Source organism: Poecile atricapillus, chromosome 10 (genome assembly GCF_030490865.1).
Source record: "Poecile atricapillus isolate bPoeAtr1 chromosome 10, bPoeAtr1.hap1, whole genome shotgun sequence".
Taxonomy (NCBI): Eukaryota; Metazoa; Chordata; class Aves; order Passeriformes; family Paridae; genus Poecile; species Poecile atricapillus.
The window spans coordinates 1,782,565-1,806,558 of NC_081258.1; the positions used below are offsets into that span (position 1 = coordinate 1,782,565).

Sequence of the window (23,994 nt, forward strand, 5' to 3'; positions counted from 1 at the left end):
TTTCCCCCCTTTTATTCCTTTCAGTGCTCCATCACTTCCATGAACAAGCCTTTTTCAGAGCAGCACTCGCTTTTCTGCAGCTCACACACCTGTGTGTCTACAGTGTCCTATAAAATAGGAACTATTTTCATGCTGTCAGTTTCTTCACAAAAAAATCCTCTCTGTCTACTAATGCAAAGAATAGAAAATTTCACCTTGTTTTTAATCTGAATGTCTCTTAATCTGATTGCTCATGCACCAGGAACTGAAGAGGTTCATCCATTCCCACCAGAACTGAAGAGCAGCGTATCCAGCAACTCTGAGTTCCCTTAAGAGCTGGAGAATACAATTTATAAATCTAAGTTTATCAGTCTCCTGATGCAAACTCTTTAGATTGCCCTCACATTGAAGGACATTCTGATTCTCCTGTAATGCAAGATTGCCTTCAGGTAGGGAAGAAGAATGTTTAGGCAATTTGGATAGAACTCCTTAAGTGGCCACACCATGTGGGTCCTCTCAGCCTCATTAAGCACCTAACAAGGTAACCCTGATCTGCAGCACAGAGTTAAAAATGAATAATTAAGGTGGGTGAGAGGAAACTGAAGAAGGGGTTCCAGTTTTTTGTTGCTATTTTTTTCAGATTTGTTAATCCACAGTATAAAAGTCCTTGATGCTAGCAAACATGTGGATTAAAATCCCTTTGTAATCATGTGTGATCAGGACAACAGGGACAGAAATTATTTCCTTTTCTATTACAAAGTTGTTTCTTTGTCTGTGTGTCTACCCATGCACTTGAAAGGGGATAGAACATTACATCAGCCTAGGTACCAGCCTCTCTACCAGGAATTCCAGAGCTTTCTTCCAAAATTTTCCTTTTTTTTTTCCAGTGGGTAAATGGGAACAATTTAACAGACACATTTCCACTGTGGGTATTAATAGAAAGCAGCAATAGTTAGTGACCTTTAACACAGACTGAACTTCAAGAAGGTGGGAGCTGGGTGGTATCCTTGGATATTTCCAGGCAGTATCTCTACAAAAGCTTTTATATAGATAGTTTTATTAGAACCACCCCTGCTGGGCACACTTATTTTCTGGGACTGAACTATTTTCTGGTTCCTTTTGTTCAAAAGGCCACAAAACCAAGCCAGCCTTAAACCCAGCCAGTGTTCCAGATAAAGGAATTGTCCAGGGTCTGAGGACATCAGAGGATCTGAGGACATCACAGAGGATCTCACCTGTGTGCAGCAGCATTCATTACAAAGGGATTTATAAATCCTTTGGAGTCAAAATTTAATCAGCTTTCCCATAATGTAAAATTATTTGAGTATAATCTCCAGAACAATGGGCTCACAGAAAGAGGCCAAGTTCTTGCTCCAGCTTGACTCTGCATCCCTCAGTTATGACTCTCTCCCAGTCTCAGTGGGTGGCAGCACAGAACAATGCACACTGCAATTCCTGTTCCTTTAGAAATATTCCCTTGTTTAAATCATCTTTGAAAACAATAAACAGTTTCCTTGTAAGAAGTTTGGAATACCTACAGCCTGACAAGTGCCTGGAGGGGAAATGGTGCAGCAAGCACAGCTGATTTTCAGGATATCTGTAAACCTCAGTCTTTCTCTGATGCTTCTCTCTGGGGACAGCTCAGAGCCCTTTGGACTTCCCAGCACACACAGAGCTGGTTCAGATGTCTATGGTAACTCTGCTGAAACAGGCCTTGAGGTGGGAACTGCATTTTCTATTTTAAATATTCACATATACACACTGCAGTTTATATTGAAGGTGAATAAATGTCCTTTCCTAAAGGCTGCCCTTGGCTTAGGGGGAGTTTTTTGGGTGATTTTGAAGTCCTTTCCCCTGGCACTTCAAATGAAAAGCAGATTACATTATTTAGAGCAAGGAACTGTGTGGAGCCTGTAAGAGGAGCTCTGTGTGCAAGGCAGCAGAATGTTCTGCTGTCCCAGGAATAACCCCCCAGCCTGGCAGCTTTCCCTGCCAGCTTTCCCAGCCCTTCAGGGTGAATCTCCTGTGCTCTGGCAGCCGGCTCAGCCCTGCTGGACACACACAGGGCACAGTGGATGGTGTCATCAGCCACCCCCAGACACTGCAGGGATTCAGGGAATGGTCCTTGGCAGTGTGGCCAGCCCTGCACTCCCAGTGACCAATCCTTTCACCAAATGGGTGTTCTACAGCAGCAATAGGAACTTTCCCCCCCAGGTTTATGAATAGTAATGTTTGAGTGTTTCATTTCCACAGATCTTTCAGTGTCCTTGTATTCCAGTGGCTCCTTTAGCAACAAAGAACCCAGGTGATTAAAATGGTCTCCAGAATCAATATCTGACTTGCCATTATTGACTTCCCTGCATCTGTCTAAGCAGACATCCTGATCCTGTTCAGATGAAATCTGAAGGTATTAAATAATTTCCTAATGGTATGAGAAAAGCCCTTGATTTATGCAGGCAGATACTGCTGGGGTTTTCACAGATACAAATGATGATGTAAGTCACGCTATAGGCTTTGTGTACTCTGCAATACCATCACCATAACTCATGTGGGAGTGCAGAACACCACTGCAAACCATTTTAATTATATTTAAAAATTTATGTCACCTTGAAAGAAAGGCTGAGATAGTTCACATGTGATATCACCTCCTAAAGGAAGATCTTGGGAGTCCAGCATTTGTTAACAGGTTTTTATCTCAGCACCCAGTTCCTTACACAACTCCCTGGATCAGTATTTCAGTCATCATTATTTTCTAAGCAGTAAAAATCAGTCATTCCCCTATGTGCTTTTTCAGCAGATCACTCCTACTGAAGACTGGCAAGGAAGCTGGAAAAAGAAGTAGGATTGATTTTGATAAGAAAAGCCCTAAATAAGAAGCAGCACAAGGGCACCAGCACTGTAGGAGGAGTGCTGGGGGTGTGTATAGAAGGTGGATCTGGTTCCTAAGCTCAGTTCAGCCTCAGCATCTACTTGCAGGTGGATATTTATTATAGAGCTTTGAGCCCTGTGAGCAGGGTAAGGATTGCTAAAGATGGTGACTGATAGGGCCAGTGGAACAATTCCTTGGAACACCAGGAAAATACAAAACTCCATCATTTAAAAAATCATAAATATGAGGCAGTTTAATAGTGATCAGAAGTGGAGAACTGATTTGGAGATTCATAAATGCAGATAGTGCATAAGTCAGGTGCTCACCAGTTGTGATTATCTGAGCTGGCAAGAATTTCATCACCCTTCCCATTGTCTCTGTAGAGGTTGAGAGAAAAATCTGTAAGGAGAGGAACTTCTTTGTGGAAGGGTTTGGATTTTTGGTTTGGGGTTGTTTTTTTGTTGCCCCAAACATTTTGTTTCCTGCCTGGGCTCCAGGTCCCATGAGCTGCCACCTGCCCTTTGTAGGTTACAGACAGAGCTCATCCTCCTAAAGACAAGACATGAGACATCCAGATCACAGTTCAAGCAGACTGATAAGGTAAAAGATAAAATAATTAGCTTATTATATTTTTTTCAAACCTTAAGAAATATTACTATATTGCAACTTTTTTTTCCAAAGTTTTATATGATAAAATTGTATGCCAAAAAATCCAGAGTTTCTCACAATAAAATCCCAAAAATTGTAGGGTTTGCCCTATTCAAGTCACTACCAAGCTAGGTTGGATCTGAGCTTATGAAGGTAACTGTAGTTTAATGGATAAAAGAGAATTCTCATAGTCCTTATTTCCAAGCCCTAATGCAGAGTTTCTGAGAAAAGTAATAGCTTTGGGTCCTGCTTATAAAACTGTATTAGTTCCAAGTTGTTTGAATATGAGAAAATAGGGGGAAAATATTCCTTGTCCATCAGAAAGTGTGCTGTTATACTTGCAGAGTGATTTATTTCCCTGCAGTGGTATTTATCCTGTTGATAAAAGAGACCATGGATCTGAAAATTTGAAGATTTTTCCTGTTAATTTGAAACAGCACCTATACAAACTGCTGTGACATCAACATAATACCCTAAAGCCACAGCAGCTGAAAAGATTTATTTCCTGAGCCCTTCTGCAGCCACATTCTCTTTGCTTCTAACATTCTCAATTTGCAGGCTGCTGGAGATCCAATCTTCCTCATTCTGGCTCTATAATAAGGATGTCAATGCAAGAAGAGAGAAAGTCATTATCTGATAGGCAGCAGACAGGATGAAAAGGCAGAGTTTGCTGTCCTGGGGGAAAGGCCACCCTCTCTGCCTTGGAGGAGCTCCTCAAGGTCATGGGCAGCTTTTGTACCTGGCAGGATGTCCCACATTCCCTTCAGCTCTGGGCATCAGATAAAACTGAGCCATCCCAGCACACAGTCTCAGGTCTGAATAAGGTTCTCATTTTTAACTATTAATCAGTGAAAAATCTTAATCTGATTAAAACATATATGTGCAGTAAAAAAGTACAAAGAGACTTTGAACTGCAGAGAGCTGCAGAGAAACTGACTCTGAATTCACAGGTTAATGGCATTCATGTGAAATGCTGAAGTTTCTCCCACAGCAGCAATGAACAGGAAAGATTAGTTAACCATTTGTATAGAAAGATTTACCTCAAATTTAGAAATAATAATTAATATCATCTGTTTTGGGAGCTATTCAAATGTCATTGGTGCAGCAACTGACAGGAAAAACTGATTTTGTCAAATAACTACTAAGTGTCAATTCCAGAAGATAAGAAGAGGTAAAGGCTTGGAGCACTCCCTATAATTATTGAACATCCATTGTAGCTTTAGAGGCAGTTTAATTTTCTGTGTGGAAAGCAGAAAAGCCTAAAGAACAGGAGAACTGTGTTTGAGGGAACCAAACATGCTCCTGGGCCTCCTAAACTGCAAATTCCTCTTCCCATACTATTTGCTTGGCTGTTGTAAAACTGCTTTATAGAGAGGGCATTTCCCAGACTGTTCTGGTCATCCACTCATTTCTCAACTCCTCTACAAGAGAATAAGAGAAATACTAAAGGACAAATAACCTGCCCTGTTCTGAGCACCCTCATTGCTTCCTTTAGTCCCATAAGCAGATGACACCCTGGTATTTATCAAGCCTAAGTGAAGTTTCAGCCTTCCTCAGGACCCAATGGAATAGCTTTGAATCCAACAGAGACAATTTTAAGCTTCAGCTCCTGTGAGCCCTTGTATTCAGTGCTGGATGCATCCCTGTGCCCCTGGCTGCAGGGATGCTCCTGTGATCCAAACCCTTTCCCTGCTTGTTTTTGTGCTGCACCTCCCTTCCTCCTTTCCTGTGCCACAGAAACAAGCAGTGCAATTTCTGCTGATTTCCAGAGATTTATTTCCCAGGGCAGCAGCAAGATCAGGGTCCAACTGGTCACTCTTGGCCAGACTAAACCATCCTGAAGCAGGAACTGTTCATAAAGGCAGAATCAACAAAATCTTGGATCATTGCACTGATTTTGTGTATCTGGGTACTCCCAGCTCCTTCCTGACATCTGTCACTCACCTTCCCTGGATAAAGAGACTGCTTAATCCAAGGGACTGAGAAAGTAAAGATGTCAGAAATGTGCTTTAAATGGGTTTGGTGCTTGAGATGCTTTGCTGCAATTCTTTGAAGGCTGAAGGATTATGAAGGGTGCTCTGCACCATCCTAAACTGACCCCACTACTCCGTCCCTGTCCTGCACCCTGTGTTACTGCAGTGCATTTAAGGGTGCTGGGAGGTGCTGGATCACCATCCCAAACAGCTTCACTGACCCAGGGGGTGCAAGGAATGCTCCTGTTCTGTCCATGTGCTTCAGCTCTAGTTCAGGGAGTCAGCACCAAGCCCACCCTGCCCTGAGGAAGGAGAATCCCAGGCTGGCAGGGATGAAGAGGTGGATAATTCTAGACACAAAATCTTTCCAGAACAGCACATCAGCACTCCTTCAGGAGCTGGTCATGACCCTTCAGCCCAGGAAACAAAACCACTCCATGACTCATAATCTCCACCAGTCATAGCATGAATCATCATCTTTATGAAGATTATATATTGGAAACCAGGGAAAGAGTTTTGGTTATCTTAGCAGGATCCAGCTCTAAAATCATCTCAAAGCTCATCAATTCCAGAGGCCATTGCAGCCTCACTAGAGCTGATGTGCCTTCAGGACAAAAGGAAACAGAACAAGACCCCAGCACCACCACCAAACTCAACTCAGTGTGGAGAGGAGACTCATTTATGTGCAGGTGCTTCCCTTCTCTCTCATCTGAGGTACAAGCACATGAAAGGCACTGAGGAGGAGAGAAGCCACTCCTAATAAAGGGCTGAATGTTGGGTGAGCCAAGCTCCCAGGACATTTCACCCTGCCAGGATCTGACCCAGCTGAAACTTCCCCATCACTTATGGCCAAGTTAGAAAGGAGCAACCATCCCTTCAAAAGGAGTGAGGAAGAACAATATGCACCCAAAAACTTGGGCTGTTCCATACCTCCTTCAGTTACTTTCCAACTGGTTTGTTGAGATGCAGGAGCACTGAGTAAAATAGTGTATTGTGATATTTAAGGGATTCTTCAAAATGCTAATTTATTGTCTGACACTGAATGGACAGTCCAGGCAGTTTTGCCCTGGTGCTCACTCTGAAGTCAGTGTTCTGCCAGCCCTGTGCCAGTTGTGCAGTTTCTTGTTACTTACACAGCTCCCATCGTGGATAAAAGCCGTGGTGTGTACATCCAACATAGTTCATACCTAGAGGATTAGATAAAAAATATTCATATTTATGTATGTATAAATATACATATATAATTTGCAGTTTCATGGGAAAGGATACAATTTAGCTCAAAACAAAAGCATTAGCACTCTGTTAGTGCTGTTTTATTTATGGGCTTCACATATATTTGCAGATACTTCTATTCTGAAGGAAAAACCATAGCATTTTTTTATGAAGAAATGCAGTTTATCAAAAGAAGATGGTTTTGAATAAGAGGAGAAAATTTATAATGTGGGGTTTTTTTGCCAGAAGTAATATAAACATCTCTGTTTCCCCCCCCACAAAATTCAAACCCAAAGAATTTATATCAATGCAGCATTCTGCTGTTGTCACAGTAGTAAAGTCTGGAGGATCAGACTCACAATGTCAAACTAAAAATGGTGCCACAGGAGAAGTTTATCAAGTACATTTTGTGTTAGGAGCTGGGCTAAGGGGACTCATTCATTCCTTCTAATAAAAGCAATATTGCACTATAACTTGTCTATATGAGGAAATGGGTTCAGTTCAATTAAAAGCATAAAAAATACCCAGAAAGATTCATGCTGGTGAGAAACAATAGATAAAACAGACAAGACTTAGGACAGCCAAGGAAGCCCTGAGAATGTGGTGGAAAAATGGGGTGTCTTGAACAAAACCACACCACCTCAACACCACTGCAGGGGAGTATTTTCTGTATGAAGTCTCTTGAAGCTGTTAAACTTCTATAAAGCAAAACAGGTCCAAATATCAGTGCTCACACTGGGTGGCACCACAGGAATCTCCCAAATAGTCACTGTGGATATTCCAGCTGGCTTCCAGAACTGGGAAAACAATAAAAGATAAATAACCTCAGCCAGGCCCTTCCTGTTTAGAGGATCATTCTGAATTTATCCTAATTTTTTAAACAGCTGAAAACACCACAGCCTCCTTCCTCCCCACCTGACAGCAGTTTATCACCAATTCCATTTCAGTGCTATTTGATATTAAATTGATGACCACAACCCTGACAGTTTGTGGGGCAACCTCACACCCCAGGTTCATGTTCTCATCATTCTGACAACAAAGTTCATTCTTCTTCAACCTTTGCAAGTCAGCCAAAATCACCAATAAATTTCCTGCCACTACTTGCAGATCAGGTGTTAATCCCTGCAGCCAGGATTTAAACTGCCACTCCTGTGATATTTGCATCTCTCAAAGGCAGAATTTGGAAAAATCTGAAGAAACAAGGCCATGGAAAGTGACTGAGGGTGTGTTGGACACATTACCAACAGAGATAGCTTAAAAATTGTAAAAATGAGAAACATGATTAAAATTTAATAAAGTTTTGGGAATTTGAGTTCTAGCACAAGGGCCCTACCCCCCCCCCCAAACATATCCCACACCCATACCCAAATCCCATATCCCATACCCAAAACTTCTTTGCAATGAGTATTAAGTAGGACACTTGTCCATAACCTTTGATTTAATGCTACAGCATCAGTTTAATTCTCAGAAAATTCAGTCTTGGTTTTTGGCACAAGATACTTGGTGAAAGCTCAGCACATTTCTTGGCTGGCTGTCCTAAATGCCTATAAAGATCCTCAGCCAATAGTCAAGTGCTTCCAGAAAATGTACAGAAGTCCACTAAGTGCTAATTCCCCTGGGTTTGTGTGAATGTTTCTGGCTGCTTGTCTCAATCTCAAGCATCAGCCAGTGAGAATATCCACTGGCTTGGAGCCATTGCCTCCTTCCTAAACTTACTGTGACTGCAAATCATCGAGTGGTGTCTCCCAAAGGAAAAGAGCAAACATTGCTGAGAACTCTCTGATAACATCTATCCTTGTAAACAGCACTGCACTTCCTAAAACATAAACTCACTCCACAGAATGCTCAAAAGAGAAAATTTTATTAGCCCTGATTTCAGCAGGAAATAAATTCTGGATTTGTTCAAGAGGCACACAGCCAGATATAAAAATATATCCAGGCCAGATTCAACAGCCAAGCCTGGTATATGACATCTCCAGCAATTTTTTTGCATCAATAAAATTTTGATTTACTGATGCTGAGCAACCAATGGGAGGTTTTGTTTTAATTTGGGGTGAGAAGGGTATTCTATCTGCTAAAATCCTGAATCCTTTTCCCCATAATATCTTCTATTTACCTTCCCTTTACTGGCAATGCAATCCCCCATAAATACATCTCTGGGCAATTAATTCCCATGTATAATCGTGCTATCAGCTGATTCTCTAAGGAAATATTATTGTTTAACTTTTGATACTGTCTCTGTGGCTTGTCCCAAAAGGATGTTTGACTTGGCAATAAATCACCGCAGTTATTCTCCTTTAAGAACATTTATTATTGAACTCTAAAGTACATTTATCGATTTTTTTATTATTTTTTTTACCAGAGTAAAGCAGTTGCAACCAAACAATCCCACTCTGGATGAGTCTCTTCCTGCACTACAAATCAGTTTCTTGGGATGCTGACTCTCCTCACAAACCAAAGGAAGCACTGTGCCACAAATGCTCCTTTGGCTCATTCTTGCCCAAAACTTTCTCTGCAAAATGTTGGAACCTTCTTACCCCTAACAAAGGCAATTCCTCTGTTCCTCTTGGAGCTCACTTTTGGAATTTCCACTTTCCTCCTTGTGCACTTCAGTTCTTTCAGCATCAGTCAGTTCATGGTACAAAGCATCTCGGCGGGAAGAATCCATCAGAGTTCTGGATCACACAGGATATTCCCAATGAACAGGGGAGCTGTGTTCCCCCTGCAGTCAGTTCCTGGCAGCCCAGGAATCGGTCCAAGAGCTGGGTTTTTCCGCAGAGCAGGAGCTGGTGCAGTGTCCGAGGCTCTGTGGAACCCCTGTGACACTTTTCTCTCTCTGTCTCTGCACAGCCTTTGCCTCGAACCAGAGCAGCCCGTCCAGCGCCTTCCCCAGCCCCGCGGAGCACGGCGGTGACAGCAGCCTGCTGGTGTCCCCACTGCTGGTGGCAGGGGTGGTCATCGGGCTGGTGCTGTCGCTGTCCTGTGCCACCATCGTGGTGGGCAGCCTGCGCAAGGACAGCCGGCTCGGCCAGCCCCACCTGCCCCGGGAGGCTGCGGACGGTAAGGGAATGAACGCGGGGAGCGGGGACAGGGAGCAGCCGGCACGGTGTGCAGGGCTGGGAAATGCGGCGAAATAATGGGGTAAATTATGGTGTAATGCAGTGTTATGGAATCATCTGTGTGCTGGGAGTGTGTCATGGCATCATCCGTGTGCTGGGAGTGTGTCATGGCATCATCCGTGTGCTGGGACTGTGTCATGGCATCATCCGTGTGCTGGGAGTGTGTAATGGCATCATCCGTGTGCTGGGAGTGTGTAAAGGCATCATCTCTGTGCTGGGAGTGTGTCATGGCATCATCCGTGTGCTGGGAGTGTGTCATGGAATCATCTCTGTGCTGAGACTGTGTCATGGAATCATCTCTGTGCTGGGACTGTGTAATGGAATCATCTCTGTGCTGAGACTGTCATGGAATCATCTCTGTGCTGGGACTGTGTCGTGGAATCATCTGTGTGCTGGGACTGTGTAAAGGCATCATATCTGTGCTGAGACTGTCATGGAATCATCTGTGTGCTGGGACTGTGTCATGGCATCATCCGTGTGCTGGGAGTGTGTTCCCACTGCCCAGCCCATAGATAATGGTTCACAGAACCCAACCAGCGCAGCCAGCAGCTCCTGAACAGTTTATTTCCCTTGGTATGGGAAAAGATTTATTCTCTGTTGCATTTTCACATCCCCCAACAGCCTTAGCACAGTAATTTCTATTTCTTGGAAAGGCAGAGCAGTTCTCATTTCAGTCGAGCCTACAACAATCACTGGGCAAATGGTGTTTGAGTGCAAAAGTGAATACCTGCCTGGAAACAGAGCAGGGCACCCAAATATCATTATCTGTCACCACCATTAACAATGTCACTGATGACTTGGGTGTCATTACAATTGTCATCATTGTTAAGAGTCAAAAAGATGCCACTTCCTACCCCCTTAACCAAAATTAAACCCACTAAACAAAACCAACACATGACAAAAAGCCTTAAAGATAATTTGGGAATATCAAGAGGTAATTTTAGAGGAGTGTTTTCAGCCTTTTTGGGCTTTGCTGACAAGAAGCCACTTTGTCAAGGAAATGACAGAAGATTATTTCTGTTTAAGGAAAAAAAAAACATTTTAAAAAGTCACTGTGTAATTCTTCAGACAGCAAAAATTCAAATGATAAATGGTGGAGCATCAAGAACCATGTCCTCTGTGAGCAGGTTCCTCTACCTGCAGTTTGTTATGGGTGCAGTTCTGTGCATATCATTGAGGGGTTTGTTTTTATTTATATAAAAAAGCCAGTAACAGTGAGCCACATAAAAATGCATTGGCATAAATCTTGTTTTCACTGATGTAAATTAAGTATCCATTGAACTTCATTTAGTTATTTGAACCAGGAATTTTTCTGTCTAAACTAAACAAATCTCCTAGGATCAGTTTATCCCCTTGAAGCAAGGAATAATTTCTTTTTGGCTTTTGCAGAAATATTTATCCAGATAAGTGAATAATGTCTATATTTTGAGAATAAAGTTTAGTCCAAAGGAATTGAAATGCAATCTCCCATGGCAACCTACAGAGGGAAAATAAAAACAATATCCAGAAAATTAATATCTACTATTAATAATATCAATTTTCCTCATTTTCAGCAGCTACATTGAGGATTAAGTAGTTCAACTCAAACTGGAGTTACTGTTTGACCCAGTATTTTGGCATGGTAAAATACTGACCATGAAGCTTTAATCACTGTGTTAAATCTACTACTCTGGTAATTTCATCTCTTTGAAAAAGCCTAGAGCCAGGCAAAACCAGAAAGGAAACTTTTCAAACTCCTTGTTAGAAATAACAATGCTAGGGAAATGGAAAAGAAAAGCATATTTTGGGAGATATTCAAAAGAATAATCCTAAACTAAATTGTGCCACACTACGTTACATGGACACACACACACACACACACAAATTATCCTCTAACACAGAAAATAGCATTAAACTCTTAATATTTATGGAGCTGTGAAGCTGTTACATGGAAGCATTAAGAAATCCCTGGAGCAAGCAGCAGGATGATTTTTCTTTGCACTTTTCCAGCTGTTCCCATTTTTGTCAGGGTTTATTGAGAACAGCACTTTCTCAGCAATCAAACACCTGCCCCTCCTTTCACTCCCCTCCCAGAACAGACAAACTTTCCATGGATGCAGCTGCTGGGAATTTCAGTTACCCCACAAACATCTGAAGCTGCAGATGGTAGAACCCTCACTCCTTTTCAGCCTTTGAGGCACAAGAGAAGCTTTGGAACTTCCATCTGCCTTGTAGGGCAGCCCTAAAGGTGCAGTCCCTGGGCCACAGCCTGAATCATCTACAGGTGGTGTTCATTTACTCCTAAAGAAATAAGAATATCCTGTGAAACCTGATTGTCCCAAAATACCCACAACTCCTGTGCCCCAGAAAGGGTTTGTTTTCTGATGTATGGCAGTGTTATAAAGAGTGACAGAGAATGCAGCACAGAGGGGAAGAGCAGCCAATATTAATTCTTGTTTTGCAGCTCCGGATGGTTTCTCTCACGGCGGCTCCTCTGCAGAGCTGAGATCCACCTGCAGCGAGGAGTTCCCCCCTGCCTGTGATTTTGACTCCTATCTGGATATACTTTCTCAGGTGCACATCATGTATCCTGATTCACCTCCATGGTAAGCACTTGCCTGAAATTCTCAGGGTTACAGTCCTGCACTGAGCAAAGCTTGCTACAAAAATTCAGCTCACACAAACTCTGAATACAGACAGACCTTGTTTAGCTTGAGTGTAAGTTCAAGTTTTCCTTAGCAGAATACATTTTTACTAAATAAAGATGTGGACAGGAATTTTCATTCAGTGACATTCACATTAAAATTTATCATAGTGATGACATACTAATGAAACACACAAGTAGAATTACTTATAATCATCTTTCTTTGAAAGAAATGCATTTACAAGTCAAAGTTTCAAAGTCAAAAATACATACTTACCCCAAGAACTTCCACATTACATTTATTACTGACCTTGAGAGTGTTCAGATCAGAGGAAACAGAAAAACAAATTCCAGAAATTATACAGCAGCTCCTAAACTGTGTGCCCACATTCACAGGGTACAGGAAGAGCCTCATGAGCTGCACTTTGGGCACCTTGAGGTCCAGAAATGAAGGAATTCAGTTACTCCCAGCAATGAACCAACAGAAATCATTTTAAGCAGAACATCACTTCAAGCTTTCTCTAGTGCTGTGCCTTACAAACAGCTGTTGAACAGCCATGCTCCCACTTTCTATTTCTTTTTTTTCTTCCTTTTAAGTAGACTCTGGTTTGAGTTAAACCACAGCAAGACCAGCCCTTTTCTGACTGTGATACAGAGCAACTCAGCACTGTGAGCACACCAGACAAGGACCTTTGCTTTATTTATTTTATGCATGTTCTACAAGCAGCCTGTTATGTATTACCAACTCATCCTATATAATAAATGGGCTTTCAGGGATTGTGTAAATATTTTAGCAGAATGCTCACATGTGAAAAGTTACTCTGAGCATGGCATCTAAATGTGTAGAAATTCATATAAATCCACTTAGGAATTTAGGCTGGATTTTGGGCCCACACCCACGAGTCTTTACTAATAAAAGGCAGCCAGCTGACACCCAAGCAAGACACAGAGTGGGCAGCTGGCCAGATTCCTGAGAACAAACTGACAATCTATTTCTTTAGCAGACAGATCAAAGATTATACCAAAGGATGCTTCCATTTCCAGCTTGAAACATGCACAGAGAAGATTCTTCCATCACTATGGAGTTCTGTTTGAAGGAGATATGAGAGACACAGGATAGCACAGATTATTCACATTTCTCTGTAACAAGCCTGGCAAGGGTTAATCATCTTGTGTCCTACCTGTTCTCAGAATCATTTTGGGACACATAAAGCTGTCCAGCCCCTGCCTTCTCCTGGGCAGCGATTCCCTGCTGGGCTGAGTGGACTGAGGGCCCAGGATCCACTCTGCACACACTGGAAAACACTGCTCATCATAATTACAGCCCTGCATCACAGGTCCAAAGGTTATTGGCAATGGTTTGGCTGTTGTCTCACTGCTACTGCAATTTTAGAAAAAGTTTTATATTTTATATTATTTTAGAAAAAGTTGCTTGGGCAAATCATCAAAATCTTAGTAAATTTTATATCTTAGCAACACAACTTGGGGAACTTCAGGGAAAGCAGATGGCTGAGAGCAAAGCTACATGGAGAATTTGAAACTTGCTATTAATGCATTCTCCAGACCATTGTAACTGTTCAGAAAAGCACTGGGTGAGAGGCACTGTCTGAATTACTGAATTATGTAACGCCTGAAAAATTCCTGTACATCTCCCTTTATATTCTTCTGCATGGCATAACACTGCAGTGTCTATTTTTAATTAGTAGAGCGTTGAGATTATTTGAAAGCTGACAGTCAGACATGGCCTGGAAGCAGAAATAAGACATGCCTGACCTTGTGCATTTAAAATATTAACTCCCTGGGATCAATCTCATTGCATATGATAATATTTTGAAGAGTAGGCTTACTGAAACACAGCACTGCCTAAATGAATGTAATTCCTCCTATTAATTCCTGGAGGGCAAGATGTAATTTAAAGCTAAACTAGCATGGCCAAAAGCTAATAATGCAGCTGTGGCATCAGCAGAACAGAAATGAAGAGCAGCAAGGAAAGGAACTGCACTGGTAAATAACTCTTTAATATCTTTGAAGTGAGAGAGTTCAGTGAGTTAAAAACAGTGGGTGCTGCCAGGATAATTTTCTTTATCCTGGTGCTGGCAGAGCCTGCAAGGCCACCTGCAGCCCAGGAGTGTGCAGCCCAGGGCTCCTCACACCATTCCTGCCAGACCACACTCCAGAAATGGTTTCAGTAGAAAGCACAACACTTTTATTTGGCCAAGAGGTGGTTAGTCTAGAATGGTTTAGGTAGATTTTATAGCTGAGCTTTAAAACACAAAAGGAGTGGAAAAAGGGTCTAAGGGGAAGGCTGATGAAACAGAAGAGTCAGTGCCCATGTCTGTGGCTGAGGGAGAGCTCCCTGTTCAGCCCTGCCCACTCCCAACTCTCCAGCTGGAAGTCCAATAACACTGTTTATATAAAACACTATTTATAGAAAAAATGTTATTGGTAAATTAATCTATGAAAAATGCCTTGGGATATTAATATTTGCTCTGATCTCTAAATCACAAATTTCATTTGAGACTCAATCTGATTATCCCCACAGACACTTCCACTAACCCCTTTCTTGCATTAGATTTAGAGGGATGCCAGGCATGGAATTTTGTCATTAGCCTGCTGTAGTTGCAGGATGGTTACAGAGAAGCCATTTGGTCAATTTGTTTTGACAGCCCAAAATATACAGTGCTGCTATCCATAAACATCCCTTTAGGACAGTTAATGGTTTTTTAATGAATCTCAGATCTGTGCTAGCATCTGTCACATTGATTTTACATGGGTGTAGATGGGAAATATAAAAACAAAATACAGGGGGCATGAACCAAACACTTGCAGAATATGAGGGGTTTGTATTTCAGAGCATATTTCTGATATGTACAGATATTTGCAGCAGGGCTGGAAGTTAATGTTTCATAGTCTGGGTCACCAGACATGGCAAAGTTTCTAAGAAACTCAGTCTGAGAAAGATGGTCCAAGTGATCTCCCAACAATTCTAAACCACAGAATTCTAATCCCCCCACATGAGCAAACTGAATACATCCAACCAAGACAGAATACAAGCACAATCTCCCTGCCACATCTTACCTGTCATCATGGTCAAGATGGCTTGGAAAGAAACACTGGAAAGCCTGTAAATCCAATATTTGCCATTTTGTTCAACATTCACTGTGCTGGTGTGAATAAAATCACGCTGTTGACACTGTGGGGATGAAACCTTTATAGACAAAATCATGAGCTTTTGTTCACTGTGCTGAGTTATTTGCAACACATTTCTAGTGAGCATTGCTAATTATCTTCTTACAAATAAGTAGTAAGAAAGCTGGTTAAAAATTACTTGAGCCCACATGTTTGAAATGGATTTAATTACAGTACCAACCAAAGTCCAAGTAAATTTAAGATTATTGCATTTTCTTTAGGACAGTCAATAAAATCCAAGCAATGAGGAGATTTCACAGCAGGAAAGGGATTTTATAAACCTCTCACCTTGTGTCCAGGGCAAATGCATCTCACCCCACTGTATAAGTGCTTTTTCACTCCTTAGTGATTGGATATCAGTGGTATGTAGAGAGCTTTAACCAAGATTATTGCCTTTTACATCTGAGACTCGTGTCTAACACAGAACATCCCTGAGGAATGACTGCTAGGGGGGTGCAGGGATTTACCTTCAGGAATGGTTTTCATGGAAGCCACAGAAGTGCTCTCCATCCTTCACACTGAATGTTCCCCACAGGGCACACGAAGATAAAAAACATTCAGCCCCTCTATCCCAGTATTCATATTAAATCACATTGTGTGAGGGTTTGTTTGTGGGCTTGCTCTTCCTCAGCTGCTCACCCTGCCTAATCTACACAGGATTTGTTCTAGAGAAAATGATCTTGTTTAGGCTTGATAAATCCCAGTATTCTCAACAGCCATGTTCAGCCTGCATTGTTTAAATGGGGAAATCAATTTTAAAATTACTTTTAAATGGGAAAAGGAAATGCTCTTGTCTTAAAGTCAGACACTAATTTCCCTTTAAATAGATATTTTAAAAATAGTCCTACTTAAGGGACTTTCTTTTTTAAGACAGTCTTTTCCATCCTCCACTTTTGAAGATGCAAGTTAGCCAAGCCAGCCTCCTGGATTTTCATGAAAGGCAGAATTAGACTTGCAGGGAACTGACATAAAATCTTGCTATCTTGTGCTATATTCCTTTGCCAAGGCCTGTTTTCCTGAGAGCAAACCAGGTGAGGAGCTTTTGCCACATTACAATGACAGCAAAGCATGAGATGGACATTTGGGGTTAAGTTCAGCTCTTACTTCAGTAGCCCCACTGAGATTTTCAGTTAGTAAGGTAAAAAATGCCACTGGAAATATGACAGGTTTATAAGTCCATTAGATATCATGACATGAGCTAAAACTCTCAGTTCCTTTAACTCCAAATCCCAAACACTCTAAAGCCCCATCCCACCACTGTTCCTCATCAGTATTAGGGATAAAAACAAGTAAATTCCTAATTATTCTGGCCAACTTCTTATTTCAAGCTTAACTTTGTTTACAGCCATTTTATGAGTTTCTTTCTTGACATTTCTATTCCTCTTAAATATCCACACCTTTCTCTTTTTCTCTTGTCTTTGTAGTCAAAAATGCTCTCACACCTCAGCCTACGTGTTGGGAGGCTGAGGCACAGAATTCCCTTTGCTTTCTGTCATCAAAAATATCTCTGGGGAGGCTGCACCTTCTGACCAGCCTCTCTTTACACCTGCCCCAGTTCCACTCTGGAGGTGCAAATTATTGCTGCATAAGAAACAGCCAGCAGCAGTGAAAGCAGCAGCACCTGATGGAAGGGAAGCACCAAGGATTTCTAACCAGAAATCTGCAGTGCCATGCAGGGCAGCCAAAACTTAAAGCTGTCAAATCTTTGGTGACTGTGCTTAGAAAACAAGGAGTATTTGTCTCTGATTTCCTCATTGCCAGACTTTCTGTTGCATCTTGCAGCCAGTATTTCCTTCACCTGCTCAGAATTCATTCCTGGAATAATTAAACTAAAGCCCTTTCTAGGAACGTGATCTTGTCAAATGGAAAACTTCCTCAAACATCAGCAGGTTCTGGTGACATGCAAGAATTGGTGGTGGTGTTTAGAATCCAATTTGTGGATTAACTCCATGGCTTGGGAAGCTACAAATTTTTATTTATCTTAAATGATTCTTGTTACTCAACCAGTACCCAGCATCCTTTACTGTATAATGGTTACAGAAATCCAGAGACCAAACACTGCTGATGACCAAGTTGTTCTTACTATGTATAAAATTATGAAATCTTCATCCTAGAATGACTTATTTTATTTAAAACATTTATTTCAATCATTTAAAGTTGGACAATTATGATGAAACTGCATTATATTGTTTTCAAATGTTATGTGATATATTTTCTCATGAAAACAGTTTACACTGAATTTCATTTTTCCTCTGGAATATTTATCCATCAAAGTCATAACTTCCTCAAGATTATCTTGACACAGAGTGCAGAACAAACATGCAGCCTTTCAGTGCTCATTAACACAAAGAGTCCTATTGTAGTTCTGAGGAATTGGAAATTCCAGAAATAACTATGAACAGAAAAAAAGACAGAAAAATTCTAAATTCCACCTTTCCTGTCTCTTCAATGATTAAGTTATTTAAGCCCTAGATGTTTTCTTGAACAATACCTTGGGTTTTACTAATGAAAAACATTAAAATAAATATTTATATAAATATCAAATTGATATCTCAAATTGAAAGTGTCAGGATCAAAAATAAACCTAGGAAAATATCCTGGCTCATGACATATGTCACTAGAGGAGCATTTCTGCCAAAACTGATACATTTCCTCATGGTAATAATAAATCACCAAAGAAAATATGTATTCTAGGAAAACATTCCTCAAAGGAAACCTGGACAGATTTCCAGGCTGCTCTCCTACAAACCTGGCTGTGAGCAAATTGTGTCATCACAGAATGGAGAGTTCAGCTCATGCCTACATGGGCATCAAACATATCATTATTCTTTTCATCTGAACCTTCTTGTAGAGAGTTACAGCACAATTGTTCTAATTTCAGCTTTTCTGTCAGGTAACAAAATCATCTAAACATCCTCTGTGCTGTTTCTCACAGCTCCAACCTGTCAGCACATGGATGTTCCACTTTCAGGGGTTCTGTTTGCCATTATCAAAAGAACACCAGCAGGTCACCAGGAAATCTGAAACAGTGCAACAAGAGCAATTTTAGCAGTCAGAATGTACATCAAATGAACTAAGTGAACCATGAGACATCTATTGCACAAAGAATTCTTCATTCCCAGCTCTGCCTTTTTTCACTTGTTATTTGCATCTTAAAAAGTTCTGTCAGCAGAACCTTTTTCCTGCCCCAGAGAGGGGCTCCTGGTTGATGAATGACAGCCAGTTAAAGCTCTTTGGGGTTTCCCTGGCAACAAACCCATCCTAAAACTGCAACAAGACCCAACAAATTCACAAGGTTATTGCCCCTCCTGCCATGCTCAACAAGGTCAGCTTGGAGAGCTGACCATCAATTCCCCATGGAGTTAATCCACAAATTGGATTCTAAACAGCACCACCAATTCTTGCATGTCACCAGAACCTGCTGATGTCTGAGGAAGTTTTCCATTTGACAAGATCACGTTCCTAGAAAGGGCTTTAGTTTAATTATTCCAGGAATGAATTCTGAGCAGGTGAAGGAAATACTGGCTGCAAGATGCAACAGAAAGTCTGGCAATGGGGAAATCAGAGACAAATACTCCTTGTTTTCTAAGCACAGTCATCAAAGATTTGACAGCTTTAAGTTTTGGCTGCTCTGCATGGCACTGCAGATTTCTGGTTAGAAATCCTTGGTGCTTCCCTTCCATCAGGTGCTGCTGCTTTCACTGCTGCTGGCTGTTTCTTATGCAGCTTGGAGAGCTGCTGCCATTTTGGAGCACCATTCCCCTTTCTGCAAATCACATTTATGTGCAGCAGGATGCTCACAGACATCAGCTTTCCTTGCTTTACCTAGGGAAATTATCCCTTCAAAAATCAATAGTGTGTCTACAACAGCTGTGCAGATATAATAATAAAAACCAGGGCAGAAAGCAGCAGAGTTCATGGTCAGCACCCTTTCCTTCTCATCCCTGCCTGCTGATACTGAACCTCCAGATAATACAAGTTTTAGAAAGCAGTGGATTAAAGTGGATTCACCACAAGTACTGCAGCCAAGGGTTTTTTCAGGGCTGGTATCCACAAGGTGCAGTGTAATGAGTTCCTGTGCTCCATTATTTATGGTATTGTAACACAACACTTTCCAAAGACATTTGCTTTCCTGTCTAAAAGGATTTTCCTGTGAGTGCTGTAGTGAACTTCAAGCCTGAGTTACTTTTTACATGTCCAATATATTCACAGAAGTGAATCTGACAGATAAAATGGAACTATTGTGGTGGCTTTTGTAAAAGATGAACATGTATTTTTGTTTTTCCACTTCATGGTCCTGCATTGTCAGTTGCAAAACATAGATATTTATAAATATATATATATTATATTATCTTTTTATATATTTATATATTATATTAATTATATTTATAAATATTTATATACAAACATAAATATACCTATACACACACATAGATAAGTACACACACACATTACACACCTCTTTGTGGGTATCACTCCCTTAGCAGTTCCTGAGGTTGCAGTTTGATGATTTCTGCCTGTGAGCTGCAGTCTCAGATCCCCCCTCTTCATCTCTCCCCCATTTCCAGTTCCCTGATGTTCCTGGTGCCCCCAACTAAACTGGGAGCTTCTGAGGCAGCCAAACCAGGAGAAATCTGGCCCAGAAAAAACACAAACATAAAATAAAAAACCAAACCAAGCCAAACCTCCCAACCTCCCCCCACCTGCCACCACCCCCAAATATTTTTGCCTATTTAGGTCCAGATTGGGGATCAGGGTTTGGTTTTATTTTAAAATGACAGTAAGGTTTTAGTCCAGCATCCCTCACATCAATACTTGCTAATCACCTGCAAGAAATTATTACTATTGTAATTTTTTCTAAATAATCCTTCAAATCTTTTGAGGAATGGTTTTTCCAAACACCACCACACATGGACAGTGGGTGCCTGTCCAACTGGGTATTATTTCTTAAAATACTTGCTTAGATTCTCTAATAAAAAAGATTTTGTAAAATCATATAAGTTTACTTATTCAAGTCTCATTGAAGGAGAGACTGCAAAAGAAAATTCATGCTTGTAGAGTTGATAATGCATTATTTGTCCTACAGGAATGCCTCTATAACAGCAGTCAGAAAGCACAACCAAAGTACTAAAACTGTTAAAGAGAGGGGGGAAAAAAATCACACCTCAAAACAAACAAACAAAGAAAAACAAAACAAAAAAAAAAAAATTAAAACCCCACAAAACATTTGGAAATGTAGGAGAAAATACAAAGTTGAAATCTCTTTTATGACCTTAATTCATGTTCATTCTGGCCTCATTAGAGAGTGCTAGGAACCTTATCTGCAGAAACAGAGCAGGAGCTGTTTGCAATGTCAGTTCTACAAGCAAAGATCCTGTGCATAGAAAAGAACACAGGAAATGAACATCAAGATCATAAACTAATAACAAAATACAAAAAGTTATTATAAAAACACAAGTATTTGAATTATTTGGAATTCTCTCTGTGGCCACAACAATCTGTAGGCACAGCTGTGAAGCTGCCAAAAAGCTGTTTAACTGAAAGTCTGGCATGTGTTTTTTACTATCTTACTCAATTTTTAAAATGTGATCTTAATTGCAAAAAAATGAGGGGGAAGAACATTACTTGCTTTTGGAGAAAAAGATTGTTATTTTTATCCATCATATGTATGAAGGATGAAATACATGAATACATTGATATTTGAAATTAAACACTAAAATGCCAACTCTTTAATACCATAATTCACACCCATTTACTTGACCCTTAAAATCTCCTTCCCAAGGGATCATTTCCCTGTTTATCCCAGCCTGCAGTTCAGTTCTACAAAGCTGAGCTGTGGTCCAGGAAAGGCATTAAATTAAACCCAAGGCAGAGGAATCATCTGCAGATGATCAGGGAACAGCAGCAAGAAACAGTTCCCACTGTGCCCATTTTTCCTTTAGGTCAGTGGCAGATTTCCCAGAAGCTTCTTCCCTTTTGTGTCTTGGCAGAAGGATTCCAAATTTTCCACCTTGAAACTCACTTACTGTGGGCTTTTCTGAATGGAAACTTTTCCCTGTGCTAACAGACCCAGTAAGTGCTCTCTGTTAGCCTGATTAAGTCAGTCAAAACCTGAGGTGAGATTTGAAATAAATTCACTGGGCTTTGGGTCAGCAAAATGTAAATTAAATAAAGATGCAGCTCATAGGAATCCTGCAAGAAGTGGCTGTTCCTTTTCTCTCATAGAGCTCAAGGAGACTTGAGGACATCAGCTCCTCAATCTCTGACTGAGGTTTAAGAGCTTTTCAAAGACTACCATGTATGTTTGAAAGCTTCAGTGCGTTCAGTAGAGGCTGGAGTGACATCTTTTCCACATGCTGTAAAAAAAACCCAATTCTATTTCCTAACATGCTGGGACTTTTCTGAAATATCTAGCAGCCCTGTTCAGGATTTTCAGAACAGATTTAGGTTCTTAAATATTATTTTCTGATAGGGAAATCAAAATTTTCTAGTCTGAATTTAAAGCTATTGTCTTGATGAATATAAAAGTAAGATGAAATGGAGGTAAAAACCACCCATGGATATTTGAGTTTAGTTGTGTAGCACTCTGATTTCACTTTCTTACCTCTCCCTTCCCTAAGAACCATTTCCATAGCCCAGCCTGGGGTTTGGGAGCTCTGTTTAGCCTGGCAGTAACACAGGTCCAGGGGCACAGTGTGTGCCTGCAGTCTGCTGAGAAAACACATGCTCAGTATCCCAATTTTCAGGAAATATCCCAGATCTTAATTGCTCTGCAGTTAGTGCAGCTGAGGAAATAGGTTCTTAATTTGTCTGGCTCCAGCAGAAATGTTTTTCAGGTTAACTCAGTAGGGAAAGGTTTGGTTTTTTGTTTTGTTTTTTTTTGACAGGAAACATTCCCTTCAGGATTTGATTTAAAATGATCCTGGAATGGTTAAGCAGCAGCCACAAAGCACGTGTAACATTTAAGATGATGATGTTGTGACTCTTTATCTCTCCTGCCAGGGAGCACAGGGCAGAGGCAGGAGGGAACAGTTTCCCTGTTGTGCAGGGCACAGACAGAACCACAAATCCTGGCTGCAGCCAAGCTGGCTGTCCATGGAAAGCCCAGCTGCCCTGCACTGCTGCTCTTTTGGAGGAACAGGATCTGTGCCCTGTCCCAGAGTGAGCAGCACGAGCCTGTCCAGGTTATCCAGCAAGGAATCCTGCTGCCCCTTCCACCCTGACTGCCCACCCGGGCAGCGCTGGCTGAGCTCCAGAGACAGCACAGAGGAATAATCTGCCAGAGACTCCAGCATGAGCTCCCCAGACCTCATTCCACACCCGAAACAGCAGCACCACCTCCTTCCCCCACGTTTTTCTAACCTGGCTCTTACAGGCAGGAATGAGCAGGAGTGAGCACTGGCTGCACTGCACCTCAGGGATTATCTCTGGCTGTTTCTGAGTGCTACGTTCTTGAGTGTCTGACATGGCAGGGTCAGCAAGGATGTGAGCTGAGGGATAAAACACCAGACACTCATTTTCTTCTCACTTTACTTGCCTCTGTTATGCTGAAATAATGTACTGTGGCATTTTTCCTAGGAGTCTAATGAACATCTCTTTTTTTTCTTTCAGCTACGACGAATGTGTGGGGCCAGGAGCGACACAAATATATATTCCCACAGATGATCCCCCCCCATATTCCCTTACGGACCCTTGCCAAAGAAATGAAATACCTATAAATATCTGTGACAGCCAGGAAGAGGAAGCAGCAGCTGGGACTGCAGGACGGGCTGCACATTCTGCAGTGAGGCTGCAGGACTTGCAGCAGCCCAGCTCGGCCATCTCGGTGATCTCACAGTGCGGAGGCTGCTCCCCCATACGGGACAGTGGGGTGTGAGCACACCTGCTCCAACAGAAACATGGAACATTCTCCCACTGGCCACCAGACCACAACCTTGTCAATCAAAGTGGCTCCTTCCTTCAATTCTTCTGAAGAATTCAGACCAATGGAAGAATAAAACCTCTGGAAGTTTTACCAATTTTCTATCTTTAAACAGGGATACAATGGGATTTTTTTTACAGTGAATTTTGCAAGTTTACCTAAATTTCCCTGTTTGTGCTTCAAAGTGTTCCATGGCATCACACAGCATAAAAGAGCAGCAGACATGCAGTGCATCTGACCTTTTTGAAGCATTGCAAAGCCCATTGAAATCAGCCACTCATAAAGAAGATAAATGTTATCCAGTCAAGCTTACTTGTTGATTTTATGACACTTTGCATGTTTTAGAACAGAAGGTAAAAGAAGAGCATTTTGTTGTCATTGTAGGTGTCACTAGTACATCTCATTCAGTGTATTGAAAACAAAGCATTTTTAAATAACTCTTTGTCTAACTATGTGTTTCT

The 23,994-nt window shown here is 41.3% G+C and overlaps 1 protein-coding gene across 1 annotated transcript in view; it reads left to right on the plus strand.

The window, feature by feature from the left end:
* The window catches only part of BEAN1 (brain expressed associated with NEDD4 1), a 52,172-nt gene extending 28,178 nt beyond the window's left edge, over positions 1–23,994 (plus strand). The window contains exons 3-5 of the mRNA XM_058845960.1: positions 9,532–9,741; positions 12,244–12,385; positions 23,224–23,994. Of these exons, the coding sequence (XP_058701943.1) occupies positions 9,532–9,741; positions 12,244–12,385; positions 23,224–23,488 (617 nt within the window). The 3' untranslated portion in view covers positions 23,489–23,994. The remainder of the gene's footprint in view (positions 1–9,531; positions 9,742–12,243; positions 12,386–23,223) is intronic.